This window comes from Dreissena polymorpha, chromosome 7 (genome assembly GCF_020536995.1).
Source record: "Dreissena polymorpha isolate Duluth1 chromosome 7, UMN_Dpol_1.0, whole genome shotgun sequence".
NCBI classification, from domain to species: domain Eukaryota; kingdom Metazoa; phylum Mollusca; class Bivalvia; order Myida; family Dreissenidae; genus Dreissena; species Dreissena polymorpha.
The window spans coordinates 9,532,223-9,557,349 of NC_068361.1; the positions used below are offsets into that span (position 1 = coordinate 9,532,223).

The 25,127-nt window shown below is 37.3% G+C and overlaps 2 protein-coding genes across 10 annotated transcripts in view; one reads left to right on the plus strand and one right to left on the minus strand.

The window, feature by feature from the left end:
* Window positions 1–1,442: 1,442 nt before the first annotated feature.
* Window positions 1,443–23,904, minus strand: LOC127838400 (cingulin-like). 6 transcript variants are annotated; one of them, XM_052366129.1, is made up of 10 exons: window positions 17,516–17,878; window positions 16,906–17,075; window positions 10,610–10,767; window positions 8,239–8,341; window positions 7,454–7,565; window positions 6,707–6,854; window positions 5,988–6,066; window positions 4,575–4,643; window positions 3,133–3,270; window positions 1,443–2,397 (listed from the first exon to the last, which is right to left on the minus strand). In XM_052366129.1, the coding sequence occupies exons 3-10, from the start codon at window positions 10,690–10,692 to the stop codon at window positions 1,894–1,896; spliced, it is 1,236 nt and encodes a 411-aa protein (XP_052222089.1). In that variant the 5' UTR covers window positions 10,693–10,767; window positions 16,906–17,075; window positions 17,516–17,878; the 3' UTR covers window positions 1,443–1,893. The 6 variants fall into 6 exon arrangements, with proteins under 6 accessions (XP_052222089.1, XP_052222085.1, XP_052222088.1 ...); XM_052366125.1 differs by having other exon boundaries at window positions 1,444–2,397; window positions 5,976–6,066; XM_052366128.1 differs by lacking the exons at window positions 16,906–17,075; window positions 17,516–17,878 and adding an exon at window positions 23,781–23,904 and having other exon boundaries at window positions 1,444–2,397; window positions 5,976–6,066.
* LOC127838398 (coiled-coil domain-containing protein 39-like) overlaps window positions 3,164–25,127 on the plus strand; it is a 38,700-nt gene continuing 16,736 nt past the window's right edge. For 3 of the 4 annotated variants that reach the window (XM_052366121.1, XM_052366119.1, XM_052366122.1), the window contains exons 1-8: window positions 14,862–14,968; window positions 16,415–16,540; window positions 18,217–18,348; window positions 19,125–19,752; window positions 20,028–20,144; window positions 22,535–22,620; window positions 23,388–23,470; window positions 23,800–23,909. In XM_052366121.1, the coding sequence (XP_052222081.1) occupies window positions 16,444–16,540; window positions 18,217–18,348; window positions 19,125–19,752; window positions 20,028–20,144; window positions 22,535–22,620; window positions 23,388–23,470; window positions 23,800–23,909 (1,253 nt within the window). In that variant the 5' untranslated portion in view covers window positions 14,862–14,968; window positions 16,415–16,443. Of the gene's footprint in view, window positions 3,288–14,861; window positions 14,969–16,414; window positions 16,541–18,216; window positions 18,349–19,124; window positions 19,753–20,027; window positions 20,145–22,534; window positions 22,621–23,387; window positions 23,471–23,799; window positions 23,910–25,127 lie in introns of those variants that run through there. The other variant, XM_052366120.1, reaches the window with a different exon arrangement.

Genomic DNA, 25,127 nt, shown 5'->3' on the forward strand with positions numbered 1-25,127 from the left:
AAATGATTTCTTCCCGCCTTGTCGGCTGTCCGGTTAGCGCAGTGGTCGATACACGAGCTTTTTACTTTGGCGACCCGGGGTCAATTCCTTGTCCCGGCAGCATGTGGGTTTAATTGGTGGTCACAATACCGAGCAGGTGGGATTTCCTCTAGGTACTCCCGCTTACCCCCATGGTACAAGAACATCATAACATCTTTCAGTTACAACTAAATATATTGAAATTGCAGCTTTAATCAAAATTCGCCCCAACCTTCGGGATTCTAGTAAGTTAACTATGTAGGAAAGCTGGGGCACACTTTGGGTCCACACAATATTTAGCCTTAGCCGCGGAAGGACCTCATTCACTTTGAAATACACATAAACGCACGCGCACACACGCACGCACACAAACACACACAGCTTTTTCGAAATGCGATAACGTGAGGATCTTTAAGCGAGCGACCGATAACTCGTGCGCACCCGAAATATTCTGGTGCACAGCCTCAGGTGAAGAAAAACTATCATAAAATTAAGAAACTTCAATCTTCATGCAACCTGTTGTACTTACTTATAATGCGTGTAAAGAAAATATGGTTATTTATCTCTCTGTTAAGAATTTTAGTCAAAAATATTAGCTATACTTATTTGAGTACTTTTCGTTCCAAATATTTGAAAAGGCAATGGAATTTCGACCTTAAAGGGACCGTCAACCACGAATGACGGAAAAAGAAAAGTTCTATAATACCGTATTTTTTACAATCATTAGTTTATATTGATTAAAATATCACGACTGGTATATTACATTACTTGAAAAAAGTTCATATTTTCAGTATATTCGGTAATAAAATTCCGCGATGTGAAATAGAAAGTACGTTGCGAAAATAAGTGACATAACGATATACACACTTTAAATAACGCAAGTATATTGCTCATTTTATATATAAAATAAATACAATTCACTGCGCATGCACAATTTGCATTCTTGGTTTTACCACATGACGATTATGATCAATCTACTTGCGTTATTTATAGTTAACTGTTACCTGGTACCTGTACCCTGTAAAATTTATTACCGAATATACTTAAAATATGAAAACATAACAACTTTTTTCATGTAATGTTATATACCAGTCGTGATATTTTAATCAATATCAACTAATAATTGTAAAAAATACGGTATTTTAAAACTTATGTTTTCGTCATTCGTGGTTGACGTACCTTTTAACGTTACTCATTTGAAAAACGTCATGGCTGAAAGTTTTACTATCGGTGTTGTCGATTGAATTGCTGCAATGCCTCTTTCATTATTCGTCTCGGTTACTCTTATTTGGTATATTTTAATTACAATTGTGCTGACTATATATGATATTAACGTGTATGATAACAATGTTTTCATTCGCTGCTTTCGTTCATACATGTACATGCATTTGAAGTTGAATTTTTATGCATGAAGTTAAGATAATTCGATGTTACATGTGGTATGTTACAAAATTACAACGTTGTGTTTTCAAACGTATAAGACATGCATGAAACATTTTATCTGTGAAATATAAACATGTAACATCATACTGCACAAACATTTAACAATCCGTTTAAGCCACGTAAATACTCAAAATCAACGAATATTTCGTAAAAAAATGAGCATATTTAAAATCAACGAATATGTCGTAAAAGACGAGCATATTCAAAATCAACGAATATTTCGTAAAAAACGAGCATTTTGCATCTCTTTAAATCTATGCTACCATACCACATTTAGCGGGTGAAATTTTGGCTATTGCTTTATGGAACACTGTTTTTTATGGGTTAACTTATTTTAAGAAATATTTTACGAAATATTCGTTAATTATGAGTGTTAATGGGCTTTTAATTTAGCACTGTAAGGTTCGGAGCCAAGCAATTCAGAATTTAAATCTAGGGTAGTGACACTCGTCCGCTCTTGCTTTTAATCTGCGGAGGCTGTGTTTTCGTTATACTTCCCGTACTCCCCACACTGATTCGATCATGAGACCCTTTGGGTGACCCTCTTGTCGGAGTCCACCCCGAAGAATTGGGATTCAGTTTATCAAAAGAACGCGGAGTGATAAACTCCATGCTAAAACCATTTCTGTACTTCTTTAGACGCGATTTGTGCTCTTGGAGCGAATCGGCAGTTTTACCAGTCAACATCGCGCGAGATTTCAGTTTCTCGATCTCAGTCTGCGAGATTTTCAGTCGCTTTTCTAGATTTTGAATGGTGTATTGATATTCTTCGTCTTTTTTCTTAAGCAATTCCGCGTGTCGCACATTCACGTTTTTACTAGCCAGGGAGATGCCGAGTTTGACCTTGTATTCTTTTAACGTGTCCTCGAAGTGCTCACGTTCCATTCGAAGTTGGTGGTTTTGTTTCTCATAGTCCTCTCGTGAAGCCCTTTCCGCCTATAAACACATACCAGTTGTATTTATTTTTATTGTATGTATAAGTAATTAACTATAGAATCAATCAGAGAAATCTACTTGGTATTTTCCTGTTGTTGTTTTTGTCCAACTTTATAACCAGTTAATGATTCTATCTACCGGTACTTGTTTATTTTTTAATTTTCAATAGGCAATGATGATACAAGAGTTTAGTAAGAACTGCTTGCTAGAGATTGTATTAGTGCTTAATAAAAGTATGTCATAGGCAATGGTGCACCGTGGGCAATGATGATTGATGCTATCTACTTGTTTATTTTTATTTTATTTTAATAGGCAATGATGATAAACGAGTTAAGTAAGAATGCTTGCTAGAGATTTTATTAGTACTTAATACGAGTATTTCATTGTCATTGGTGCACCGTGGGCAATGATGACTAAAGATTTAAGAGAGCTGCGAAGCCACTATTGAAGATTTAAGTAGGCAATACTGATAAGTGTTTTAACAGGCAAAAGTTGAAAATAGATTTTAGTTAGCAATTGTGATTACAAATTTTAAGCCGACGTTGCTAAGTTTTTATAGGCAATACTGATTTAGACATTTTATAAGTCAATTATGATAAGTTTGTATATGCAATACTGATAAGACATTTTATAGTTCAATTATAATAAGATTTAATAGACATTACTGAATAGATACTTATAAAGCGATTGTTATTAGGTATGATTGTTGCTCTTTTGTTTTCAAATTTATGATACCTGTAGCGTCATTTCCGCCATCTCCAGGGCTGTTTGCATGTCCGACAGCAGGTGTCTCTGTCGCATGACGTCATCCTGGATAATCTTGTGCTCCTCCTCGAGCTCACGGAAGCGCTTCTGTTCGTGCTCGAGCGTTTCCTGGTAGACATAAACCAGTAAGTTGTATTGGTATACATAATTTAAACCAAATGTATTTATGAACATTGAATCAAAAGTCGGAGGCTTATTGCAACGATAGTCCGTTTGCTGGGAAGAACAAGTTCTTGTTGTGTTTGGGGAAGATCTTAAGAACGCTCTCACAATGAGCATCAAACCCGTGACCTTAACCCATTTATGCCTAGCGTCTAGAAAAAAAGGCATTGGCAAACAGCGCATGATGCGGCGTCTCATCAGGGTCTGCGCTGCTTGCTTAAAAGGAATTTCTGTAAGAAATATTCTAAATATAGAAATAGATATACTAGGCATCCCTAATTTTGGAAATAAATTAATCCAATTTAGAAAGATAGGAGAGTCCACTAGGCATAAATGGGTTAAGGAAACCGCACAATAAACGGATGCAACGTGGATGTTAACTACAATACAGCGGCTCCATGTTTATGATAACTATGTACACTTGAGCTTGTAACCTTGGCAACAATAAGCGGCCAACCCTCCTCGTCGCTGAATGTCGTAATTTATGGAAAGTCGAGTTGATTATGTTATTGAGATAAAGCGTTGGTATAGAAAAACATACTTTTTACATGAACTACTTTAGATCATTTGAAACAATTCATGCGAGTTTGAATGTTGTATTTTGAAAAGTGTACGAGACCTTTATCAGACAAGATTATGTCTTGGGAGGGACGGACATAGGACGGACAGACATATGGTCAGACATCGAGTGTACACCCAGTATATCATCTACGCTTTGACGCATGGGGGTACAATAAGTAAACAATATTAACCAGTGATCAAGTAATTTATGAATAATGATTTATCAGAAGGCACCGACCGAATAACGCAGTTATTAAAAAGAGATTATGGCCACCCTTACAAACTGGAATAACATCAAACAGTACATAGTACAGAGACCCACCATGTAAAGTTTGATTCAAAAACGTTCAAAGCTGGCACAGTTGCCACGAATAATTCCGTTTAACAAGATATGATAAATGACAGTTATGTCTGAAAATGACATTTATATATGCATATATATGTATACAGGTACTTGTACATAAGGTGTATTGTCAATTACAAATAATAATTTTTGTTCAAGTAAACATGATATTTTACGGACAAGTAAACATGTGGTTGTTTGGTCAAGAAAACACACGGTCATATGACATAAGGCCTTCGGTCAAGTAAACATAATATTTTATGGACAAGTAAAACACGTGCTTTGGGAGATATTCATAGCATGTATGTATCCGGGAAATGAATTGATTTCATTTGACGACTTTCACCTCGAGACGTGCAACCTCTGCTCGAAGACGCTTCAAGTCCTTCTTTTCTGTAGTTAGTTTCTTTTTCACCTGCAATCAGTCACAACTATGGTATAGGAGTAACTAAAAACTATAAAACTGGCCATATACTCGTATGCATATTTATCCCAAAAAATGTGGGCAGAAAATGAAGAAATGATGTCAATATTTGATTGTGAAAAATCGACATCTTCTTAGCAATATAATCAACATAGACCTACTTTATACACTTAAACACTGCTAATAAATCAACACTCCAAGTACATATACAATTTGACAGAAAACGATGACAAATATGAACACACCTTCTTTGACCAACGTTCAAATCATAAACAAAACACAAATGATTTACAAGATATTACCGTCAAATATCGTTCTAAACGGCTCGACTCAATTTCAATTAAATTTTCGTACAATGTTTAATATAAGGTAATAAGGCGATGAACCCTTGCGACCGGGAGGTCTCAGGGTCAATCTATAGTCATGGGGCGTTCACACGACATTCTCAACGAAACGCAAGAATCCGACTAGATATAGTGTCAGGTATAAAATATATATGGAATAGTATTAAAACAGTTGTTTAAAGTGTATATTTATCATCTCACATTGCACCCTTTTAAACCCTATTTAACTTCAACATACATACACCGAATTTTCCTTCTTTCTCATTGGATTCTCTCTTACCGAAAACTTAAACTCTTCATTTCCATGTATCGCTTTGGTCCCTCTCTTACAACAAAGTTTATCGCCTCACTTGTTTTATCGCTTTGCTCCCTCTCGTACAACAAAGTTTGTCTCCTCACTTTTTTTTATCCCATTACTCCCTCTCTTACAACAAGTTTATCTCCTCACTTTCTTTTATCGCTTTGCTCCCTCTCTTACCACAAAGTGTATATATTCACTTCCATTTATCAAGCTGTTCTTTCTCTTATGATAACGTTTAACTCCTCGACTCCCTTTATCGCTTTGCTCCATCTCTTATCACAAAGTTTAACTCCTCACTTCCCGTTATAATTTTGCTTCCTGTCAAACCACATAGCTTAACTCCTCCATACCCTTTATTGCTGTGCTCCCCCTCTCACCGCAAAGTCTAACTCCTCCATACCCTTTATCGCTGTGCTCCCCCTCTCACCGCAAAGTTTAACTCCTCCATACCCTTTATCGCTGTTCGCCCCCTCTCACCGCAAAGTTTAACTCCTCCATACCCGTTATCGATGTGCTCCCCTTCTCACCGCAAAGTTTAAATCCTCCATCCCCTTTATCGCTGTGCTCCCCCTCTCACCTCAAAGTTTAACTCCCCACTTCCTTTTTATGGATTTGCTCCCTCTCTGACCGCAAAGTTAATCGTTCCATTATCCTTTATCGTTTTACTCACTCTCTTACCGCAAAATTTACCTCCTCACTTCCCTCCGGGTTGGCGGGATTCCGTAGTCGCTCCAGCTCCTGATTAGCGGCGTTAAGGCGCTCCTCCAGCCTGCAACAAATTTAAAATCATCAAAATGTCGATCTATTTATAAGTTCGATTATGGTACTCCTTGAAATTCTAGACATCCTGTCAACAAGCATGGATTTAACTGATACTTTGTTATTTATTTTCATATTGCCACAGAAAGTTGTAATAATGTTGCTTTGGCGAGCATTAACCAATTGTGTAAGTAACTTTTTAAGTTACAAATTCCCTTTAAGTAATTGTCATTATTTTAATCGCGATGCTGTGAGGTTTATGTTTATTTTTACGTTTATGTTTTGTGATACGATTTGGGCTAAATGTGAGGCCCGGCATTCTTTTTAATCCTTTTGAAACAACAAATTCTTTCTACTCGTCTATCCGAAATATTACTTTGTTTCATAAATTGTCTTCTATTCTAGATGCAGTTGATTACTTGACTTTAATATAAAAAAAACTAGCGGCTGATACGCAAACGTTTTCTCCTGATCATCTGTCTGGAGTTTCAATATTTCAATATCAAAGTATCATAGATGACATTTTAAGCTGAATTTCTTATGAATAAATAAAATATAAAAATGTTTAGTCAGTGCATAAACAATCCAACCTTCATTTCAAACGTTCAATAATACAATTGTTGAATCTACTGAGAATATACCATAGTTACCTCGCGATCATGATCTGGCTGTCTTGGTGATTCTTCCTCAAGCTCTCTGCCTCGTGCTTTCCCACGTTATAGTTGGCGTTGGCCACGCCCAGTTTCACGCGCAGCTGACTCACGTTGTTCTTCAGGTCGGCGTTTTCTTTACTCATAGCTGCGGTAGAATTATAAGGGAGGGTATACATGACGTAGAAAATATATCTCTAATATATAATAATAATGATTTCAATATGCGAAGCAGCAACACTTGATCTGCATTTGTTTTAAATATATCGTAATGAACGCCCAAGATTCATTCCTATATATTTGTTGATTCCTTGATGTTTATAATATCCGTGATTTAAAACTGGTATAGAAAATGAACCATTTGCATAACATCCAAAACCTGTAAATTTCTTATTTCAGCATTTATGACAACAGTGAATAGTTTTCTTGCTCGCGAAAATTGTTGTGTTTATTTTACAAAAGATATAAAAGCACGTTAAAAACAGTTGACGTAAACGCGTTCACGACCATTTCACTAAACACTTTCACAACAGTTTTTGTAAACACGTTTATAACATTTTTAGTAAATACGTTTACAACAGTTTTAGTAAACAAGTTCACAACAGTTTTAGTAAACACGTTCACAACAGTTTTAGTAAACACGTTCACAAAAGTTTATGTAAACACGTTCACAACAGTATTATTGAAAACGTCCACAACAGTTGTAGTAATCACGTTCACGACAGTTTCAGTCAACACGTTCAATACCCTTAAGTTTCTTGTCCACCACAGCCCGTCCGTCTTGGGCGTTCTTCAGCTCTCGTTTAGCGTTCTCGGTCTCTACTCGAGCGACATTCAGGCGTTCCTCCAGACGCTGTGCCTGGAATAGGAGATGTACAACAAATTTTGCAAGTGAAAGACAATAGACGCAAACAGAGATTTAACATGCAATTGTATCATATAGATTTTTGGGTTGTATCAACTAAATGATTTAAAACAATGCTTAAAGAGCTTTCCGAAACGTCTTAAATATTAACTCACTTTAAGAATTTCAACTTCTCTATTTTCGAAAGACAAACTTTATACATACACATGCCAATACTTTTCTAATATTTTACCATATCACCGGAAGTTTTTGAACAGCTAAGTACTATCTAGAAAAAGTATAGATAGAAGAGTATTGCTTAATTCAGCTGTCGATGATATATGATTCAGAAAGTATTAAGCCTAAATCAGAAAGCTAAGGCCATATTGTATGAAACAACTGTAACAACTTTTGTACGACGATATTTGCCGGACTTTAGCCTTGGTCGGCGAAGTTATCCAATTTTATTGTTTTGCGCGTGGCAGTATTATTTGTGTGCACACTTTTTTTATTTACAATACAGTGACCTTAGTATAGTAGGTAGACCTTAATTTTTTGTAGTGACCAATCTCTAAACAGTCGGAAATATGTATACAAGGAAGTCATAAAAACGACCATGTTTCAGGAACATAACAGTGTCAAATTTGTAAATATACTTGATAGTGACACTATTGCTGTATCGACTTACCTGGAATTTTATTTTAGCCATTTCTCTGTCCCGCTCTGCATCCGCTTCCCGGGCACTATTCATCTTGTATTTCATTATGTCTTGCTCCTTGTCATTTATATCTCTAGAATAAATATACACAATAATTATACTGACTATAGTCGTACATGTACTTTGCAGTGTTGCTTACCTTGAATTTTACAAATTCCTGTTCCTCGTCTTTGATATGAGCCGTACTCTGTGAAAAGGGGGTTTAATGCATGTGCGTAAAGTGTCGTCCCAGATTAGCCTGTGTACTCCGCACAGGCTAATCAGGGACGACACTTTTCGTTTGTATAATAATTTTTGTTTAAAGAAAGTATCTTCTTAGCAAAAAATCCACTTTATTTGGAAAGTGATGTCCCTGATCATCCTGTGCAGAATGCACAGTCAAATCTGGGACGACACTTTACGCAGTAAAATCTGGCACGACACTTTACGCAGGCAAATCTGGGACGACACTTTACGCAGGTAAATCTGGGATGACACTTTACGCAGACAAATGTGGGACGAAACTTTACGAAGGCAAATCTGGGACGACACTTTACGCAGGCAAATCTGGGACGACACTTTACGCAGGCAAATCTGGGACGACACTTTACGCACATGCATTCAACCCCTTTTCCACAGAGCATGGCTCATATCTTTTCTACTAACCCTTTGCATGCTGGGAAATTTGCTGTCTGCAAAAATGTCGTCTGCTTTATTTTTTTCAAAGAATACTATCAGAATAGCAAACAGTTTGGATCCTGATGAGATGCCACGTTCTGTGGCGTCTCATCTGGATCCAAACTGTTTGCAAAGGCCTTCAAAATTCGGTTCCAGCACTGGAAGAGTTAACGTACCTGATTAATCCAACACGATCACACATATTTTACGTTGAGCCAAACATTTGTAGAAAGTCTAGAATTGTAGAACTAAAGTGAAAATTCAATTGTAGAAGTAAAGTTCAACCATGTTCATCTTATATTTCATGTATTCATGTTTCCATGCCATTAGCATTTAAAGTGTACATGTACATTCTGTACATTATCTTGTATGTAGTATTGTTTTTGAAATTTGATGTGTATATGAATTTTGCCAAAGTCACAAAATACATTTTTCAATACTGAATGAAATTGCACAACAATGCATGCGGTTACGCACATGATTTGCTTTTTACTACAGTGCATGGAAACAAATGCATGAGCTGTAGTTTGGATACACACATAACGACCATTTGTCAGTTACACATACTGTCAACCCTTACCCACTCAGAAGCAAAGTGAAAATGGGCATGTGCAAACAGCATTAAACCAGAACAGCCTGCAAGTAACTCGCAGTCTGTTGAGGATTTATGCTGTTTGCTGCTTATCATTATCTAAGGGTTGGACATGAAGCCTTCAATACATGAATTTAGAAAGGAAGGTGTTAAATTTTATTTAACTTTCTAAGGGATAACAAATGAGTAAAAATACATATCTAAATGGTAAAGGGTTAAATACGCATCTAAGTGGTAAAAGGTAACATACGTATCTGAGTGATAAGGGTTAAAAACGTATCTAAGTGATCAAGGGTTAAATACGTATCTAAGTGGTAAAGATTTAATTACGTATCTAAGTGGTCAAGTGTTAAATACATATCTAAAAGGTCAATGGTTTAATACGTATCTAACAAGTCAAGGGTTAAATACGTATCTAAATGGTGAATGGTTGAATATGTTACTAAGTGGTAATTGGTTAAATTGGTATCTAAGTGGAAAATGGTTAAATACGTATCTAAGTGGTAAAGGGTTAAATACGTATCTAAGTGGTAAAGGATTAAATACGCATCTAAGTGGTGAATGGTTAAATACATATCTAAGTGGTAAAAGGTTAAATACGTATCATAGTGGTAAAGGTTTAAATACATATCTAAGTGGTAAAGGGTTAAATGCATATCTAAGTGGTAAAGGGTTAAATGCGTAGCTAAGTGGTAAAGGGTAAAATACGTATCTAAGTGGTAAAGGGTTAAATACATATCTAAGTGGTAAAGGGTTAAATGCATATCTAAGTGGTAAAGGGTTAAATGCGTATCCAAATTGTAAAGGGTTAAATACATATCTAAGTGGTAAAGTGTTTAATACATATCTAAGTGGTAAAAGGTTAAATACGTATCAAAGTGGTCAAGTGACAAATACATTCGTATTCGTGGGGCATTTCGTAGGTTTACCGATCCACGAATTTAAGTCCAACACATCGGAACATGACCGACGCAAAGACCTCATTTTTCCAAAATCATAAATCCGCGAATGGACGTGTCAACGCAAAGTCTTTATTTTTATTTTACAAATCCCGAAATGGTATCCCGGAGAATATAAATGATTGGATATTACCTGTATGCTGCTTCCAGCTGAAACATCTTCTGTACGAGCGCCCTGTTGGTGCTGTCAGGGGTCTCCAGCTTGGTGTAATTCATCTTTGTGACATGCACGCCTTCTTATGACATGCTCAACTTAGTGTGTGCAGGTTTATGAAGTAGAAGTTCCTGGAGCTAAATTTGTTTGAACATTTTTTTAAATGCGATGGAGAACTCGCTACCAGTATCGCGTTTTCAACGATGTGTGCATCATTTTGTGACTTTTTCGATGGTCAAGTCTGAACTATCGTCGGTTAAGATCATTTCCAAATATTTAAAAGAACAACTGCAAACGCTCGCTGCAGATTTTTATAATATATAAAAGAGCTCAAAATGTTTATCTCATGATAAATAAGAAAAAAATCTAAAATATATAAAAGAATTGCTTTCCTTTGTTTCAAACGGCATATTCAAATAGGATATTGGTCACGAGAGAACTGTGTTCACGTCTTTTAAAATCTTGATATATTATATCATGCGGCAATACAATACGCAATAAGTTTTTAATTAAAGATGTGCAAAAAGAATTGAACATGAAAGAATGGATTTAAAAAATCTAAAAGCGTGTAATTAGCATTTAAATCAATTGCGTTATAATGCATCCACTTACCTTATGATGTAATGACATAAAAGCAAGCATTCACAAAATAAAAATGACTGAATTTTTCAAATTTGCACGTTGTATCTGACTACACAATCATTAAGTTTTATTATTTGCGCGCACGTCATTTCAGTACAAACGTGTGTCCGAGACCTTACGGGGTAGATTGTATTTCAAGTTCGGGTTAACGCTTCGTTACGTTCTTTTGTGTTAATTGCTGAAAACAATGCTTTCCATGCTGTCGAATACTTATCGTTCAATACGTTCAGTTAAAATATAGGAGATAGTTGTTTAAATCCGTTTTTACAAAGTCCCGTGTGTCATGATTAACAATGCATTTTAATAAGCATTGTCTCTTTTAATAAACTTCAGTTAATTTAACGTATGCACTGGATACATATGTAACAAAACGGAGCGTACATTAACTCTTTCAGTGCTGGAACCGAATTTTGAAGGCCTTTGCAAACAGTTTGTATCCAGATGAGACGCCACAGAACGTGGCGTCTCATCAGGATCCAAACTGTTTGCTATTCTGATAGTATTCTTTGAAAAAAAATCGAAGAAAATGCTAATTTTAGAAATTCAGCAGAAGACATTTTAGCAGACGACAAATTTCCCAGCATGCAAAGGGTTAATAACAGGTCACGATTGTCAAAGAAAAGGAGTCAAAGAACGACGAATCCATACGAAATGTAATGTAAAATAAATTATTAAATAGGTGATGCCGATGACATAATCGGTTTGAATATTTAACATTTGTTGTCGGGTCAATGTTCATGGAGGTTTGCGCGATACCAAAGTTTTCATATTGTCGATGTCATGTTGTATCGTATATTATCGTATATTAGGGTTTATGGACAGATATCTTGACAACACATAAGAACGAGCTCATTTCAAATTTGGTCCTGAAAGCACACTATCAGTTTATTCTGTATCACCCTGTGTATGAATTAAACAGATTGAGCTAATAAAAACTATGTTTTACCTACAAGTTCTTTGAATGTGATGTATATGCGTTATAAAGATCATGCAGGTGTTATTATACTGAATTACCAATGACCAGCGCAATACAATCTTCGTAAAAGTAAATATTATCTTAGAACTATGTGAAAAAAGCCCAAATGTCACATAAGAACGTCACGCTTGATCAACCCCTGTCCACATTATTTAAGATTGACATGCATTTATATTTCGGATTAATATATGGACCCAGGAAATAACTAAACTCGTACACATAATTATTTACACAAAAATGAGCACTTGATTTTAATAAATAACACAAACATAACATAACAATTTATCAAATTCAGCCTTCAATAATCAATATTAGAAAAACAATCTACTTGTAATAGACTTGACATATTTATTTCAGTTCTGATTTGTAAGTGTTTTAGGAAGAAACATCGTCCCAGATATCAATTGAATATCATCGCAGAGCTCGAATATATTTTTGTTGGTGCAAGCAGCAAATATAAATCAAAGGTATGCACGTGTGAGAATAACAATCACAATGTCACACACCCTTCAGTTTGGCTTTCGGTGGTGGTACAAACTGGACGGAATTTCTGTGGTCACCCTTTCCGATGCTGTCCTGTTTCGAAGGCAGGTTTTGGATTGAATGTCCCTTCTGACCGGGGCGATCAGTCTGCGAACCGGCTGCTTTGTCCTTCACGCCGTCAGACTGTTTCTTTGGCCGATCGGTTACGCTGCCTGCCGCCGCATCAAGACTTTTCTTTGACTTTGTGACGAATCGAACCGGACCCGTCCCGGTCAAAGCAACACTAACCCGGCTATCACCTGACCCTGTGGACCCTCCACCGTTCTTTTCCTTATCCTTGTTCCTCTTTGTGTATTTGTTAATAGACATGGCCGTCTTACTCATTTTGTGCTGATTTTTCAAAATGTCCAAGTCAGCCAAAGCGTCTTTGAGTCTCTTTTCAATACTGTTTAACTGTTTCTGTTGCTTTTTTTCGTTCACTTTCATTTCTTCCGCCAATTTTACGTTTACATTCCGCCCCGAAACCTTCACCCCAAGTTGGATCCGTGCGTCTTTTAACTTCTGCTCATATGATTTTTTATCTTCTTTAATTTGTCGGTAGTTCTGAATAATTTCCTCCTTTTTCTTTCTCTCTGCAATCTCATCTTCCAAAGCCTTTGCTCTGTCTTCCTGACACGTCCTTAGCTGCTCTTGAAGCCTTGATAATTCCTTTTCCAGTTTCTTGATCTCAGAATCTCTCTGCGTCGCTGTTGCCTTGTCATTGTCCAGATTAGCTATCTCGGTTTCATGATCAGCTTTTAGCTTTTTAATTTCTTTCTTGTCGTTTACAACATGCTTGCGGATACTAAAATTGCTCTCGGGGTTCGCCGGATCTCGCAACCGGTCCAGTTCAGAAGACGTTGCCGTCAGTCGTTCCTCAAGACGAGCCACGAGAACTTGCGATTCGTTCAGACTAGTTTGAAGACTTTCCTTTTCGTCATTAAACTTCGTAACATTGGCATTCGACACGGCTAGTTTTGCTTTCAGAGAATCTAGTTTCGTTTGCAATGATTTACGATCGGCATCCGCTTCGTTTATCTTGGTTTCTAAGTTCTTGTTAAAGGCTTTTATTTTCAAATATTCTTGCTTGCTTTCTTCGAGCTCGATGATGGTTGTTCTAATTTGATCATCAACGTTACCTATAGATCGACGCGTTTCGACATCGTAATATTCGGGCGGTGGATCCATCTTTGAATGATCGACATCGTCCGGAAATCGAACGCCTAGACTGGTCATTTTACATGTATATACTGTTGCAAGGTTTTCCCTCTTTTGAAATTAAAGGGGAATGTTACCGATGCATTTCAATAACGTTCGTCGTAATGCGCATGTTACCTGAAAATAAAATAGACGATCCATGCAAGAGTTTCTTCAATTATAGATGAGAAAGAGATACAGAGATTAACAATATCAAACAATATAATAATCGCCAACATGTCAGTAAATGTTTGTGGTGCGTTCTAGGCAACAATGTTTGTTAATTTAACATAAACATTTGTGTTATCTGTGTGAGTTCAACGTAAACACATGTCTTATGTGTGAGCGGACATCAATGGTCACGTATTATTTGGGCTGTGTGATAAATTAACGATAATGTCTTTACATTTAATAACATACTAATCTGCAAATGTTATTATTTCGTATTATATCTACTATCGTCGATTGTGAAATGGTTCTTTGAAACTGCGATTTTATTAAAATAATTCAAATGAGTTAAATCAATTTTTTAATATAAAATGGAACGTTCTAGCTCGTAAGGCGCCATGTTGTTTCAAATTAACGCACAACGTCTTTAAATATACGTTTATTACGAACCATTTTAACCACAGAAAATCTTGAAATATAAATTTTAAATCGTTATAAAACAATTACTTAGTATAAACATATAAACTAACATACCAACGTTTACTGCCTCTGTCCAAAATTTCTCACTTTCTATTAGATTTCGTACATTTAAATTTTAAATCTTACAATCTAATCTATAAAAATGTTGCAGCCACTTTCGATACAACATTTTTGTTTGCGATATTATGTTTCAAAAGCGTCGAACACTTACTATAAGCATTGTTTTTAATTCTATTGAGAAACAATACACAATACACACGGTCATGCTCGATGAATAGGGTTCGTGCTTATATATTTCCGCGGCTTTAACGAGTGATTACTGGGCCATTAAAGATCTAATGTAAAGATAGCGGGTGAGTTTTTTTTTATTCAACGGATTTAATTTGTAAAATACTCATTAATGTATTCGTGCATTTGTTAGGAATATAACTTTATTTATATAAAAAACAGTCGCTCTCGGTTGGAGTTTTTTGGAACGTTATAATGGTTTGATAATTTCACTGAGTTGTAATGGTTGAATATTGTAAAATACATGTAATATCTGTTTGTTCCGTCTGTTTTATTGTCTTTCTGTCTTTTTCTGTCTGTTTGTCTTTGGGTCTGCGTGTGTCTGTGTGTTTGCTTGTGCGTGTGTATTTCTGTGTGTCTGTCAGTGCGTCTGTCGGTCTGTCTGTCTGTGTATTTGTCTGTATATCTGCCTTATTTTGGATGTGTGTGTGTCTGTCTTTGTGTCTTTGTGTGCCACCCACTATAGTGGGGGACATATTGTTTTTGCCCTGTCTTCTGTATATGTGAGAGGTCAAGTATATGTGGTCTGTACGTTGGTCTGTTGGTCTGTTTGCTCCAAATTTAACATTTGCAATAACTTTTTCAATATTCAAGATAGCAACTTTATATTTGGCATGCATGTGTATCTCATGGAGCTGCACATTTTGAGTGGTGAAAGGTCAAGGTCATCCTTCAAGGTCAGAGGTCAAAAATATGTGGCCAAAATCGCTCATTTTATGAATACTTTTGCAATATTAAAGATAGCAACTTGATATTTGGCATGCATGTGTATCTCATAGAGCCGCACATTTTGAGTGGTGAAAGGTCAAGGTCAAGGTCATCCTTCAAGGTCAGAGGCCAAATATATGTGGCCAAAAACGCTCATTTTACGAATACTTTGGCAATATTGAAGATACCAATTTGATATTTGGCATGCATGTGTATCTCATGGAGACGCACATTTTGAGTGGTAAAAGATCAAGGTCATCCCTCAAGGTCAGAGGTCAAGTATATGTGGCCAAAATCGCTAATTTTATGAATACTTTGGCAATATTGAAGATACCAACTTGATATTTGGCATGCATGTGTATCTCATGGAGCCGCACATTTTGAGTGGTGAAAGGTCAAGGTCATCCTTCAAGGTCAAAGGTAAAACAAATCAAAGCGGCGCAGAAGATGAAATAGTGTATTGGCGTGTATGCGTATTTCATGAAACTGCTCATTTTGAGTGGTGAAAGATAAAGGTCATCCTTCAAGGTCAAAGGTCAGGGTCAAAGGTCAAATTTTGCAATATCGAAAATAGCAACTTGATATTTTGCATGCATGTGTATCTCATGATCTGCACATTTTGAGTGGTGAAAGGTCAAGATCACCCTTCACGGTCAAAGTCAAAGGTCAAATATATGGGGGGACATAGTGTTTCACAAACACATCTTGTTGTATTTATGTCAGTATGCCTGCCGTCTGCCCGTTGAGGGTCGTACTTCTGATTACTGTTTAAGTAGTATTGAGATATGTTACTGAAATTCCAGGTGTACCGTGTCTTCTCCCAGTGGCACAAATGATGCAAGATGACCAGCATAGATCCTCACATGACACGGATACAACAACATCCAACTTCTACCTGAGCAACGACGAGGACACCATACTTGCCCAAAGTATGTGATCTTTTTGTAACGTAACACATATATACGGTGGCGTCGCTTATTTCTAGAGTGTAAGTTATATGCGGTGGCGTACACGAGTTTCTAGCGTGTTACTTATATATGCGGTGGCGTACACACATTTCTAGAATGCGGTCAATAATAACGGTGGCGTTAACACAGGTTTCGAGTTTAACCAATATAAACTGTGTCGTGCACATATTTAGAGCTAATTATTGTTTCTGACATTATGTTCAATAATTATTTATTAAAAGAACATTTGAAAGAAGATTGTGTTGTGTTAAAAAGAGAAAAAAAACTACACCGGTAGTTACCGGAAGTCGAAATTGGACATTTAAAGTAAAACAGTTCACACTTACTGTTGTTCATTTGTCATTTCACATTAAGTTGGCGTTATGATGCGTTGGACTTTTCTAATCTCTCATCAGATTCGGATAGATATAGAGCAAAACGGCAAGGCACTAAATCCTGCTCCTGTTTGTTCCCCTGCTTGCCTCTCTAGCCAGGTCAAAGCCAAAACTTTGACAATCTGTTAAAATTGTAATATTTTAGCAAAAATCCACTAACAAACGAACATAATATGCTATAAAGCATTAATGACAACTGTTAAACTTAGAAATTCCATAGATTTATGAAATTATTAGGTTATGTCGATTTTCGGTTTTGCACATTGTCTTCCGGAGATGCACCATGTATTGTTGGGAGTCTTGATCTCATCCCCGCGCAGAGTTGTTGTTCCACGCCCTCACATACTATCTCGGCCATCACAAGAAAATCCTACCAGATTTGGTAGGATGTTTTTGTTTTGTTTTAGTATTATATAATGAAAATCAATATCATGCTTTTTTATTTTTTGAAAGTAGTGTATACATTTTAGGTGAATAATATAAAACAAACAATTCCTAAATTTAAAAAAGGTAAAAATTGCAACGGTAAAATAATTGTACCACGTGGTTATGCTATAATCACCTGGTTGGTTATGAAGGCATGGATTTGATGCAGCTATGCTGGTTCCAGTCAAATCTCTGCGCGGAGGTTGTCTTGATCTTTGTTTACGTCAAAACAAACTGATAACTCGATATCAGGCCGCAGGATCACGTGACTTCGTGGGGTTGACAATTGAACTTTAATGGAAGTTAACACACCGGTAAGGGGTGCTTTTTTCATATAACCTTTTAAAACAATGTTTCATCAGAATTTCAACTAGTGCATAAATGACATTTTTGTGATGCTTATGGCAATGTGAAATAAATCCATTTCTGAACCCCATAAAGTCACGTGACCTTGCACCCAGGTATTGGTGTATTTTCACGCGCACGTTTTAACAATTATCACCGGAAATATTTCCGTAGACATTAACCGTTTACCGACGAACAGAAACGAAAATCTCCAAAGATTCCGACAGTCGTCGACAGCAATACGATAGCAAGCAAAATGTAAACAATAGACATTTTGAAGGGCCATAATAATAAGCAATAAAACTCTTTAGTTTTAAGATTTATTCAAATATTGTATTAATGTGTATCTGTTTAGTTTCAAAACAAGGCTATTATTTCACGGATTCAGCATCTTGAAGTTGTAAGAAACTTAACTAACTTACGGCACCTAATTAACAAACGAGAATTTGTATGATCTTCTTGTCTCTAACCTCACGCATGACTTGCACACAGGCATTCCGCTGGTAGAGCAGAACTCCAAGTCAAGTTACGCTACCCAGGTGACCGGCATATCGAAGCGGTCCACCACGGAGGAGGAGCTGCGATCCCTGTCCACTACTCCCAGATACTCACACGAGGATCTCGGTACAGTTTGACGTTGTTATTATGTATCATACATCTTGTGTTATTTGTTGTTTTTTGCCAATATAGTCCACTTCATATTTGCAGATACAAAAAATTATATTCGCCGCGCTCTGGGAAAACCGGGCTTAATGCATGTGCGTAAAGTGACGTCCCAGATTAACCTGCGCAATACGCACAGGCTTATCAGGGACGACATTTTCCGCCTTAACTGGATTTTATTTTTAGAATAGACTTCCTTTAAACGAAAAATACAATAAAAGCCATGTGCGGACTGAACAGGCTAATCTGGGACGACACTTTTCGACCATGCATTAAACCTCGTTTTCCGAGAGCGATGGTTAAGTTATTGCTTTATTTGCGAATATGGAAGAAAATCTTTTTACGGAAATGTTATTGACCTAATCCTGTTTTCTTGAAACGTAAGGGAATAGTGGATAACATGTTTTTATGCCTAAATATATTTTAGTTCAGTATTAACTATGAATATTTCTATCTGCTGACTGGAATCGAACAAAGATCTATAAAAGATCAACGCAATTCATGTATTGCTATGGTCACATAAAGATCAGTTTGTTAAGAACATACCGCCCCATTGGTGCAAAAAGGTACCATGTGCCTTCTAATTTCAAAGCCACATGGTACTTTTTACACCAAGTGTGCGATAAATTGTGGTGGTAGTCTGTGTTTTAAATGGCCTTATGTTAACCGTGTACACTTAAGGTGAACCTCAGAAACGATTTAATTCATATATGATCATATGACGCGTCTATATACAGGTCGCATAGTATCGCCGCCGCATTCAAGTGACGAAGAATCGCTCACTCCCGAGCAGTTTGAAGAAGAATATGAGGAGGTAGATGATACTCCATCCGACATCTTTGATCCAAACGAACACTTCCGTACTGACACTTTATCTGCTAAGCAGGTCTTGTTAAAGTCTCGGTCCTCCGTATATTCATCGAAATATCCAGGGACTATTTTGTCTGCAAAGCTATCAGATTCTGGAACAAATCCAGTTTTACTGGAAAAAATAGCGAATGTTGGAACTGGGCCGGTTAACATAATTACTCCGCGAGTAGGAAATTTTGAAAAGGTTCAACAAAAGGAAGCGATTGTCCACGACAAAATTAATCACTCCACACACGCACGTGGAACTTCTTCAGAAAAAGGTTCCAGTTTAATCTTGCATCCACGGGACAAAGGTGCAAGTTTTACGTCACATCCGCGTGGTACTACTTTTTCTGAAAAAGGAAGTAGTAAGCCGGTGAATCAAAACGGTCCTGCCAAACCACTGCTGCCATTGATTAAACAAAAGCGGAAAGAAAGCTACCAATCGAACCAGTCAGACAAAGATTCATTGAAGTCCATAAAATCACATTTGTCGTCGCAGACCAATCGTCATAGGTATGAAGTTTTGTTTTGAAAAAATGATTACGTTTGTTTTTATATATGCTTCACGCTATAATGAATAATTGAGGAAGTATAATACATTCATTAAAACATATAATCTGAAAAAGTCAACTTTGTAAATTTTACATATAGCATTTGCTATTTCAAAATCTCCATCGTTTAATAATATAAAGCGCCCTTAAAAGTAACAAGCTAAAAATCAACCATTATGCCAAAAATGATCAGCCTTTAAATAAAGAACGCCTTTACTTACTTGACATTCTAAAAAGGTTCCGAGCGGCCGAACTGATGTCGATGAGGATGTCTATAGTGGACGACAACCTTCGCGACATTATCCTGCACGCAGAGAAAGTCAGTAGGGATCTCTCTAATGAGCACGATCACAGGTGAGAAATCACTAGTAATCTCGGGCATCATATGGCGTAGAAAATCTGGACTTCTCTTGGCTTATTTTCTTTCTGTGAGAATGGCCGTTTTTTACAAATTTGGGAAATTCGCGACTCATTTTTTTTTGGAATTTTGAACAGTTCGCGACTTATTATTTTTTAAATGGGGTAGGGGGGGGGGGCGAGGTCGCTTCACAAAAACAGGAACAAAAGCCCGGCTTCTACTTCTAACTGAACGGATACATGGTCGGTGGCACACTGGCTCCTGAGCAAGGGGTTTGTATGTTCCTTCCAGGCATTAAACTAAGACGCAGTGTATTAAGCGCATGACGTCAGAAACTAAACGAGCCTCGTTTTGAGAAAACTGAGCTTAATGCATGTGCGTAAAGTGACGTCCGAGATAGACCGGTGCAGTCCGAACAGGCTAATCAGGGACGAAATTTTTCGCTTTCATAGAAGTTTCGTTTAATGGAAGTCTCTCGAAACCGAAAATCCAGTTTAGGCCAGAAAGTGTTGCCCCTCATTAGCCTGTGCGAACTACACAGGCTAATATATGATGGCAGTTTACGCATATGCATTAAGTCCAGTTTGCCCAGGAAGAGGATCCATTGTATCCTATATCCCGTAACAGTGGTACTGTAAGGGTTTCCCAAAAGTTCCACCGAGTCCCTCAGAGTACATGCCTTCAAAACAGATGCGTTTAAAACAGATTTGGTTGAGTCCATGTATATGGATTCCTATGATATGTTTGTGTTTCGTGAGTTGTTACATCCTTGCACAATTTATATCCCTTTGCATGCTCATTTTATATCCCTTTGCATGCTGGGAAATTTGTTGTCTGCTAAAATGTCGTCTGCTGAATTTATAAAATTCGCATTTTCTTCGATTTTTTTCAAAGAATACTATCAGAATAGCAAACAGTTTGGATCCTGATGAGACGCCACGTTTTGTGGCGTCTCATCTGGATCCAAACTGTTTGCAAAGGCCTTAAAAATTCGATTCCCGCATTGTAAGGGATATACTTCCTGTCTTCATATAAATAGCAACGTTCGATGACAGTTTCAACGTGTACATGATAAAATAACATGAATTCTATTTCTTACACTTACGATACCATACAAAGACATGATTTGATTAACATTTCCGCTCCATACCGTTGACCCAAAGGCTGGCAACGGGCAATATTTTTTGCGTCCCTCGCGCATTCATTGCTTAATACGCGTAGTTATGTTAACGGCGCCATAAACCTTCCCCACTTAGAAGCAAATTGAAAATGGCTTTGTGCAAACAGCACAAAACCAGAACAGCCTGCAAGTAACTCGCAGTCTGTTTAAGGATTTATGTTGTTTGCTGCTCTTCAGTATCAACGGTTTGGAGATGAAGCCTTTAAAATTTGAATTGAGTAAGAAAGGTCTTTAATTAAATAAAACTTTCTAAGGAACAAAAAATGCGTAAAAATACGTATCTAAGTGGTTAAGGGATACCCCAACTAACACGTCTTCTGTAAGGCGATTGCTTTTATGGGGGAACTCCCGGTGCATTCAATAGAAATTTACTTCACACTCGCATTGCAGCCTTTGATTCTTTACAAGACCATCTCAAAATTAATGTTATGAACTTTAAACAAATGACCTTTTAAAAATGGAATTTTGACTCGTTACTGATTTTTCTGAAGCAATACAAATATTTTACATTATTAAAAAATCTGTATAAATGCCTTCACTTAAGTTTGGGTTTTGTCAACCTTGTTTTTTGGCTACGAATTTATGATATATCGGTAAATTGAGTTTTGTGACTACAGGTCGGGCTTACGTGTTCTACGACTGCATGTGTGTAGTATATTCACTGTAGATACTCTAACTTTCACTCTATTCTTATAAATGAATTTATTATAATTATGACGGACAAAAACGAACATTCGACCATTTGTGACAAAGTGTAAATGAAGACAATATTAAAATGTCAATTTATATAAAGAATCAATTCGCTTAAAGAACGTATGTACCGAGATCCATGCTTGAACGCCAACCCGACAAATGAACAGGACATAATATGAACTACCATAAAAACTTTTAACATGTACTATAACACTACCCCTATTAACTAAAAGTGTAGACATGGACACATGCCTTATTTTAAATATATACTGCGCAAATGTAAGACTGTCATAAAATGTCCGCAATCGAAATTCGCGACATGTGTACCCCTCGAACAAGGTATATATTTACCTTCAAAAGGTCACTGGGTGGTTATTAGCGTTCTTTAGATCTCCCCAAATACACCAAGTACTGGTTCTACCCAGGAAACGGTCTCGATAGCGTTTAAATTATGCTAAGGCTTTCGATGAAATCGAGCTAACATTAATAGATTTAAACTTCTATTTCCTACAGAACCATGCTCGAGAACCAATTGCGGCAAATCGACGAAGAGCGGAAGGACTTGAACCAAAAGCTGGCCACACTCCGAGTAAAACTAGGTACGTACCAGTGAACATATTGGGATGCCCGGTTAAAGGCATGGGAGGAAAGTGCCGTTCCGCCTAAGCTTGATTTTTGCAAAGAAGAGAACTCAGTTAAACGAAAAATGCCATAAAAGCGGAAAGTGTCGTCCCTGATTCGCCTATGCGAACTTTCCATGCAATTGAGTCCCGTTTTGCAAAGCGATGCTCATTTACATGCTGGCGAATTCGACTGTACAGACATTTTCGATTTCAGAATTAAATGTCTGGCTTATTTCGCAATTTACGACACATGTTCTTCTTAACTTTTATTTTAATTTATATTGAAATATATGTGTAATAAGTTTTTACACATTTTATGTAAATTAATAAATATTTGACAAAATCGTGCATTCTGTCAAGCCCGTGTGAAAACCCCTGAAAACCCCGTTGATTCTGCACCCTGATAATGTGTTCATTAAATTAATATCTTGGCATAGTCAGTTTGAGCTAAAATGCTCCTCACACAGACGGGCAAACCTTGAGGACATAAAACCATTGAAGGCTCGCTCTGAGAAGACCAGGCCTTATGCATGTGCGTAAAGGGTCGTCCCAGATAAGACTGAGCAGTCCGCACAGGCTACCGGTAATCAGGGACGACACTTTCCGCATGAATTGGCCTGTGCGGATTACACAGGCTAATCTTGGACGCCACTTTATGCACGTGCATTTTAGCCCGCTTTTCCCAGGGCGCGATTTGTATCAAAATACATTTCTCGTCTTGCGATTGTTTCATTATTCTCCAGGGGTGGCCAATTCCAACTACAATGTAAGCAAGACGGAATGCGAGCAGATGAGGAAAAAGTTTCAGGAGACGGAGATACAAAAGGTGAGATGAAAAGAGATACAAAAAGTTAGATGAAAAAAAAACAGTGAAAGCTGTATACATGTACTTCTGACCAATATTGCGATTGTATAAAATTTCAGCCTCGTTCTGGGAAAACATGGATTCATGCATATGCGTAAAATGTCATCCCAGATTAGCCTGTGCAGTCCACACTGGCTTATCAGATACAACACTTTCCACATAAACTGTATTTTCGCTAAGACTGAACAGGCTTATATGGGACAACACTTTACGAATGTGCGTTAAACCCCGTTTTCACAGAGCGCGGCTAAAATTTACTTGCTTATTATACCTGAGAGTTTCATTGTCAGGCTCGACTGGAGGAGAGAATCCAGACGTGCACGAAAGAGCTCGGGAAACTCAGGGACCCCGACAATCCGGACAGCAACGTAAATCTCAAGAAAATAGTCCTCAATGACAGGTGCGTGGACGCATTCAATACATAGAAAAGTGTGCGTATGACTTCACTGCTGGCTTTCATGTACCTCTGTACTAGGTCATGATTACTCGCTTTGTTTTGGCATAGTCCTACACCAAGAAATCTTCCGAGGAGGAAGTGAATAATTTACAAACACTCATAATTTCCATACTTTCGTATAAAAGTCATGTTTATTAATGATCACTAAATGATTATATTAACTTGTGGTAAACAAGCATATTTGAAAACGTCTGTTTATTTTACAACAACAACATCGAAACACATTTTAAACTGAATTTATGGATGCAAATAATGAGTGTATGTATCTTGTTACGTCATATCAGGATTTTGCAAATGATTCGTTTAAGCGTCTCTCGCACAAACTGCGCAATGTTAAAATGATGCTTCCCATCATACACCACATTAGGTTTGTCAAGAAGCGGCACCTTTAAACACAATATGATACGTTGATAATCTCTTGCACTACGGCTGCAAAGGCTTTGCGGTTAGCGCAGTGGTTGGTACACGCGCTTCTCACCTTGGCGACCCGGGTTCAAGTCCCGTTCTTGGAAGCACGTAAGTTTGTTTTTTAGACACCATATCGGACAGTTAGGGTTTCCTACGGGTACTCCGGCTTCCCCCATAATAGACTACCATACCCAAATTTAAAATCAATCAGTAACAAAGCTGAAAAATGCTGCTTTTATTTAAAATTCGTCCCTACTTTCTTGAGCCCAGTAAGTTAATTAGGTAGGAGTGCTGTGGCACACTCCGGGTGCACATATAATGCAGTCACTGGCTCGGAAGGACCTCATAAACTTTGAAATACGCCAACACTGCATGTCTGTGACTCAGTAGTGCTGGAAAAGTAGTCTCAACACAGTCACATGATCATAACTATCAAAAGAAACACACATCACCAACCAATCAGTTTAGGTCTTCAAACCGATGTCGCCTGCGCAAATGGGAATTAAAATATTGCCCGAATGGGAAAAGGATCACCTTTCCCTATTTACGGTTATTTAAGAATAATGCATTCTTTATTCCTGCTTCGTGGTTCTAAAATGTGTCTTCAGTGTTAATAAAGTATGTAATATATGTTGTTCTGTACCATTCAACGAAATTCCTGTACTTGAATGCAGATGGATGGTGATAGAAACGAATGACAAATGGGCCTCGCTCTGGGAAAACAGGACTTAATACATAGGCATTAAGTGTCTT

Excerpts from the sequence above, each read along its gene's own strand:
- LOC127838400 (XM_052366123.1), bottom strand. The coding sequence starts at position 14,006 with ATGACCAGTCTAGGCGTTCGATTTCCGGACGATGTCGATCATTCAAAG.